At 41.6% G+C, this 7,885-nt stretch overlaps 1 protein-coding gene across 1 annotated transcript in view; it reads right to left on the reverse strand.

The window, feature by feature from the left end:
* Positions 1-5,134: 5,134 nt before the first annotated feature.
* SARC_08904 (hypothetical protein) overlaps positions 5,135-7,885 on the reverse strand; it is a gene marked incomplete at its 5' end in the record, with an annotated part of 7,876 nt that continues 5,125 nt past the window's right edge. The window contains 3 exons of the mRNA XM_014297106.1: positions 5,135-5,584; positions 6,138-6,239; positions 7,575-7,788. Coding sequence (XP_014152581.1) covers positions 5,503-5,584; positions 6,138-6,239; positions 7,575-7,788 — 398 coding nt within the window. The 3' untranslated portion in view covers positions 5,135-5,502. The remainder of the gene's footprint in view (positions 5,585-6,137; positions 6,240-7,574; positions 7,789-7,885) is intronic.

The raw sequence follows: 7,885 nt of genomic DNA on the forward strand, positions 1-7,885 counted from the left end.
GTGTGTGTGTGTGTGTGTGTGTGTGTGTGCGTGTGTGTATTTACCTGCGTATTTTCATGCGTTCCTTTTTGTACTTCTCGAACAACGTAGCTAAGATTGACGCATACGATTTACATTGACAGATAGTTATGCGCGCGTGCAAAGTCTCACTTGTATACCTTCGCTCGTGAATACCAGTGTGGCGAAATATACAGTTACATGCACCTAGAAATCCCTAGACATAAAAACATATTAAGGTACAAGAAGATCAAACGATGGCCACTCCGCCTTTAAACTCGGTCAACAAGCAATACTGATGCTTCACATTGAACCTGTTGCAACGAATGCTTAGCATTGTACTATTCATAGCCGCCTTCCGCCGCAATAACCTGCAGACGCATACCTATTCCGAAGAATGACCTCATTTGCTGTCTGTTGATAAGGTGATTCTGTAGCCATATTGCTTGCGAGTGGTTTGCCAGTTATCTCTGAGTGGAATGATATTTATGAAATTATTTTCGAGTGGGGATTTTGTCGATTGAGGTGTCTGGTCAGTGGTCACTGGTGTCGCATATTAAACGCCGTGTGGTGTCAGGTGTGACTCTGGTGTCACAACTCTCGCTCTCTCTCTCTCTCTCTGAGTTGACTAAAATGCCATCAGTGTTGTCAGTTGTGTCAGTGCGACAAGCCGACAATACTCACTCAGGGCATTATTTATTTATTTACATTTTTAGGCCATGGATTAAATGTCCTCAGGCCCTCAGCCCTCGCCCCTCGCGGTCCTCGCCCTAGGTCTCAGAAGTCTCTGTAGGGCTTATTTCATTTTATTTATAAAAAATACGTAGTGAGACGGACGAGTCCGCATGGATTCATCATTCACCCCTTTGAAGTTTGAACTTTGAACCCAGACTCCCAGACTCCCAGAGGGCCGTGTTTTAAATAGCTCTTGAGTGCTCTTCGCCTCTTCTAAAGTCAAGGGCATTTTTAACTTTTCAAGGGCTAGTGTTGAACTGCCCTCTGGTGGTTCAAAAACATTTTAAAAAAATGGTTGGTTCAACTGAAAATCGACCGGAAGGCGGAAGACCCCGGTTCTCAAGGACCTTTTTTACTTCCAAATTCAATGACGTCACTAGATGTGTATTTATCAAATGCCATGACAAATGGACAAATGGACAAATAACATGAAGAGGAGAGATATGACCAATATATATATATATATTATTACAAATGATATCCGTATCCCACAGGCAGACAGACAGACAGACAGACAGTGAGTGATTCATGATTTAGCTAATATCTCCGTCTGGAGTAGGATTTACTACATTTCGTATAAGGTTCAGCGAGATTTTCAACTCAGCTCGTACATAGAAGCAGTGTATGACTCGAGAAGGTTTAAATTTCGTTGGAAAGCTGTTTGCGTAATTTGGAATCGAAGCTGACAGTATAATTCAGTTGTGAATGTCTTGCTCAACTTAAATACGACATTGTATATCAGTTGTATCCTCGCGAACACGTGATTGTGTTAATTTGTTGGCTCAATCTGTTTCTTATGCATTATTAACTGTCATTAAAGCTATGTTTTAAACCTGTTTAGAAAACTATGTATTTTGGAAATGTCGTGTCCAAAAATTCCGGCATACAATGACTGGTGCAGAACATTGTATGGAGTACAGCAATGTCGGGCGTGTTGTATCGTAATAGTATTCCATCTTATACTACAAGAAGATCGAGATTCGGCAATCGCCTCACGTATGCGCTGAGGCCGAGCGATGATGTGGTTCATATTGCGAGCCATATAGTCGCGTGTTGATAAAACCTGTAGCCAATCCACGAAACGCATCGTGTACGCTTGTACAGAACCATCCGCACTTGAACACGCGTATGACAGTATGTTAGCCAGCATATCTAACAAAAGCCATTTGTAACATTGATAATACGCAACAGTATCATATACCAGTTTGCGCCAGATATTCGCAGCTTTCAGGTTGCGTTGATAAAGATTCGGTGACAATGGAAAAGAAATCATTGGATGGACGGTGATGGTGCGATATTGACATAAATAAGAGAGCGGTATCGGCCCATCTTGCGATATTTTCTCTCTGTAAATATCAGTTGCTTCCATTGTGAAAACAGCGCACATACTAGCCCTTTTGGTATGAGGCGGATGTGTCATAAGGGCCTCTTCCTTAAGTCGCTTCACGAGTTCATCTTTGAAACCACTCGTGCTAAACATCGATTCGTTCCGTGCATGCCCGATAATTGCTCGTGCCCGTGTAAAGAAATTTGTTTCAAGGGCATCTACGTAAGTCTCGAACCAGACTTTGCCGCTTCTTTCATAACCTTGAAATCTTAATATCATATCATCAACCTTTTACGATTTCAAAGGAAACATTTTGGCCGTCCAAAACTGTGCAGCACTACTAAGATCAAACCCCGGCTTCGCCATCAGCATCATTCCTATTCAATCTACTTCAAATTCACACATTCGTGATTGTGGTGCCATAAATAAAGCGTCGATGAAGTTGCCGATAAATGAAGGTGCCAGCAACGAGATTAATGCATGAACTTCACTGAAGACCAGACTTTCATTAATATGTTGTGCCAAGCCATGAGCAACCTCGTGACCTAAGACGAAGGCGATTTTTTCGTTTGATATACTCGGGTCCGTGTATGAAGATGACATTACTACAATATTACATTTCGAATGAAAATTTGGAACGCAAAAATTTCGTTCAGGTACGTATTCGCTCACTATGAATGCCCATTTTCGAACGTCTAGCCCAGCAGCTACAACAATTAGCTTTCCAATATCCGATACAGGTGTGTAAGGGGCAAGTACGGCGGGAATCCTGCTACTAGGTTCTCAAGTGACCCTGGCAACATTTTGCTTTTGTCCTTCCCAGATAGCGCCTCACTTTCCTGGCGAACAAGCTCAGAAGAACGAAGTAAATACCGCTGCCGTCCGCTCCACTGTACAGTGTCGGTCGTGATATCCTTAAATATGTCCGTACACATAGCAGCGAGAATATAAATGGAGGAAAAAAGTACCATAGAGAGTATCTGTCTTCCACGGGTTCTAATACCAACCGGTTATGAAGTCTCTGTCTCCTGGTGTAGAGGGTTATTTTTTTATCACATTTTTTAAGGGAAAATAATGTAAAATACCATCTCGGGAAGACAATGCAAGTGTGAACGGAAGTGTTTGGTACGTACATTACGGGCGATCTATTGAAGCCCCACGGGTTTGTTCGACTTGAACATTCTCTCATAGTGTGCGGAGAAGGCCTCAATACTTTGTCCCTGAGGTATAGATACCTGTTGCTTTATAAAAGATGATTCATGATGATACTGGCAATATAGACAACTTCTGCTGACTGATATCGGTTAATATAGCACAGCCTAAGTATGTATGTCTGACATTGAGTGATATGTAGGATATCAATGAAAGATCTCAAACTTTCAAAGACTCAAAACCAAACGGTGACGCTTAGTCTCGTCCTTGTTTCTATTTCGGTGGCGCTAATAAGTCTCCCCGCCTTGTTTCTAAATATTTTTTACCTTGTTTTTCGTTTGATGTTTTATTTTATAGAAAAAACACAAGCAACAAACCCCGAAGATAGTTTCACTACACTTGATATGACGTCAAATATTTATATAGGAATTTTGTAGCCTCCTTTCATTTCGGAAAAATTTGAACGGCTATCGTGCAGGTGCACTGACACTCGCGTATAGATATTTAGGGCTGAGAAAATATTTTCCATTTCTATTGACCATTATATCCGAAATTTGTTCCTTTTTTGGAAAATAAAGTATACAGTGCTAGCCGTCATAAAATAAAACGGCCACATTTTGACATGTCACCACCCCTATGTGTGCCGACCAAAATGTGACTGAGGTGTCGGGCACCAATACGTATATGTTTTCACAATACATGAGACGACCCCGACAGGCGACATGTGAAAAGTTATTTTTCTACATAAGATATTGAACTTTTTGAAATTCAGACTTGCATCGGTTTTCTTGATAATGGTCGATTTCTGCCCTCAACAGTGCCGAATTCAAATTTTGAAAAACGGACAATAATTCCAAATTTTCATCTAAGTGACTAACTCTTTGATCGGACCAGTATTGATGGTTCTATACTTACTCGAAGTAGGGTCATTTCACAACTCTATACATAATACATAAATAATGCACTGCTGTGCTGTTTGTACCAGCCACCGTACATATGCATGTATTTTTTGTTTCAAGTTTATATAGAACAACTGAACAACTGCATCCTCGATTTGAAAATCGTAAATCCTGTAATCCTCACTTTCCTCAGGAGCCAGGACTCAGGACTGTCATTGTCCCAGGCACTCAGGCAGCCGGCAGGTCATTTCGATCAGTCGTTCGCATCTCTGATCTGAGTAATCTCTCCCTATTTACTGCGGAAAGTAGAGCCTTCTACTATTACATAGCTCGCTCTAGAGAGAGTAGAGAGAGGACCCTAATAAAGATTTAAGTGCTCGGTGAGTGACGGTGACGGCCTGCTGTCAGTTGTCACTTGTGACTTTAGACTTGGGACTTGTCAATGTCCTGTGGCTGTCATCATTCTTCAGTGAGTTCACTGTGCACTTTGCCACTTGCAGCTAATTCAATTTCAGCTCCTTTATTTTCTAAAAACAATATTTGCAAATATCTCAACAGTATTAAAATGTGTCTATTTATTTCTGTATTTTAGAAGGCTATGATTTATTTTCAATTGACAATTTTTGAATTTTGTCAAACAGTCAAACAGTCAAACACGCAGGTCACTCTCAAGCTAAGCTCAATAAGTTATAGGGGTACGGAATATAAGTTCCAACTTCATTGTTAACTTTTTGATTTTTAAAAGTTATAACTTTTATTTAGGACAAATCAACTAAAGTTATTTTTTGAAACTGCACTCAAAAAGCTGTCCTATCATTGAAAATTTTAGGCTACGAAATTGACAATAGGCAATCAAAAGAGATTGAGCGTTTCAGTTGTGACGACTGTCACCTGAGTGACCTGGAAAATGCACCAATAAGGGTACTATCGAAAGTTGCAACTTTAGTGTTTATTCGAGGCATAATAAAAGTTGCAACTTTTAACGCATTGAGCTTAGCTCTCAAGCCCAAATCTAAAATATTTAGTCAACTTTACGTCTTTTTATTTGCCTGCATTCTTGTGACTTGCGGTATGCTGTAAAATATCGAATGATTGGAGTTTTGGATTTTGGAGGCGTATTGCCAGTTGCCTGCTATGCAGAGTGCAGAGCTTGACTTCCTCATTTTCGAATTCGAACTTGGGATTTCCGATTTCAGGTTTTGCCACCACAGAATTGAGTGAGCACCACTTTCTCGGGCATAATGATAGTATACAGCCACCCAAGCTCCCAACTTCTTTACACAGTCACAAGGTCTAGGCATGACACTACGTCCATGTGCTCTGTCTTTATGCGCAATTGCTTCGGTCTGGCGTGTGCCTATACGCACCACACACTCTACAGCATATTACGAATTACAATTGATCTTCATCAGGGGGGCTGGCCGCTTCTTGCTGTGAAGTTTCGAACTCCTGTTTCTCGGCCGGATCAAGCATGCTGTGATACGTGCACAGGATCAGTCGATGTCAACCAAAACAAAGCGAACCTTATGCTGGGATAGATTGATTATCCGCAGAAACAATGTATAACACAGCGAACTAGGTCGTGAAATATACGGCTTGATCAACGTATAGCACAGTGAACTAGGTCTTGAAATATACGGCTTGATCAATGTATATCACAGTGAACTATGTCTTGAAATATAAGGCTTTATCAACGTATATCACAGTGAATTAGGTCTTGAAATATACGGCTTGATATATGGATTGAACTGCACATTTTAACATCTTCCTGTGTAATTTATGCAAAATTGAATCACGGTTTTGATCCGATAATTCTTGATGCAGTCTCGACACACACAAAACTTGACAACTCTGTTGCACAAAGCAGACAGTGTGCAAGCACTTTAGCTGATAACCCAACATACCTGTAAGCGATTCATGATATATACAAAACACCATCGGATGGGTTAAGCACTCGGAACGTAAATTAACATACGTATATGTTATATATACTGATATGCATAAAAGCACAACTTGTCAAAGCTTACCTATATCTGTTAAGCAGCACACACTCTCCGCCATCTTGTGCATTCAGACTGTACTGGTAGAAGAACCCATCACCTGTTGCCACCATCACTAGCGGTGTGGAACTGTGTGCATGACGAGAGCGTAACAGCTGAAAATAATACGATAGGTAGGCGACTAGCATATGTATGTACACAGAACTGTTTATGGACGTGTGTATTACCGCTTCTTTGGGCAACTAGGCCATATGGGAGTTGAAGCAAATGGAATCGCGCTAAAAATCATAGTAGCGTGAAACGGTGACAAATTAGCACATTCGAGTCAGGAATATAGAATACGTATGGACAATTGATTGCCCCAGGAAGGACAGAGCATGTCCAATAGGATGATTTGTTACTCAGTCGCATGCTACATTCTGTGCCCTATATCCCAACTGACGGTATTACAGTCTCACAACTGCATTGTGGGTGAACAAAATAATCAAATGGTAGGCAGGTAATCATATACGAATGGATATACATAGAGAGAGCGTTTTATCAATATTGTATAAACAAATAAAAATGTAAACCAACACATCCCTTACCTACGTAGGTGCATCCTGACTCACAGGTCACACACACAGTCGGTGCAGGCCGCAGAGATACAGACACCCACATCACTCTATACACACCAAGAAGTAGCCACGCGGCATGCCGACTGGACAACCACAGCTCTATCAATGGCGTGTAAACCTACATACCTATACTACAGGACGTGTATATGCGCAGCTAGGCACACGTGACATTTGCGACAACAGCCATGTATGTGTAACTACGAGAACGCACCAGTGAGCACGGCGTTGATTTGGGCTCAAGCCATTCACTTGAACGTATGTCAACAACAACAAAAATGCCACAGATACAACGTGTACGGTGCTCTATGGGTGGCATGGGAGAACGCTAGAGGTTTAAGGCAGGTATGAGCCACATAACTACAACTACAGTGGGACGGGAATATCGTACAACCCATCAGACAGAAAACTAGAAGCAGCAAAACAGAAAGATTGACAATTCAACTGTGACCAGTATGATTCTGTTCGAATACGTGCGAGCTTCTTATTATTGTGCTGAATCAACCTTAAGTATGCCGTATGTGAGTCAACAAGGGATCCGCGCAAGAAGAACACAGCAGAAGTATAAGGCACTTGACTCTAGTACACCAGCGAATGGATAAATGTGTCTGTCTGTTGGCGAATACAAAGATGATACCTTCAAGACACCCGCTATTGTATACAGGCCTGTGCAATCATAATCATACGGTGAATATACCAGGCGATACAAACGCATGACTAGCACTATACGCGCTTTATCATCATACACACTTTATCACTATATACACACTTTATCATTATACACACACTTTATCAGTATACACACTGCTATACACACATGTTATATCTACGCACACTTTCGCATACATACTTGCTTATAGCGCATATGTTATACTTCTTGATCGACCCCGGCGGCAGTTTGAACCAGGCGAAGTCACGCTCCGGCTGCCACATGTCTGTGAAGGCTTCAGGGATCCACGCACCGAACATCCCCCCCCCCGCACCCCCCACGATTTGCCCAGAATTGCCACCCCGGCCAGCAGCCTTGACGTTCTGTTGCTTGGCTTGTTCTCGGGCCCTCTCGTCTGTGCGTGCACGTGCATGTAGGTATATATGAATTTATGGATGAGTGTGTGTGTGTATGTACATATGAATTTATATCTTGTATTTAATACATACATA

The sequence above is a fragment of the Sphaeroforma arctica genome (assembly GCF_001186125.1).
Source record: "Sphaeroforma arctica JP610 unplaced genomic scaffold supercont1.848, whole genome shotgun sequence".
Lineage (NCBI taxonomy): Eukaryota > Ichthyosporea > Ichthyophonida > Sphaeroforma > Sphaeroforma arctica.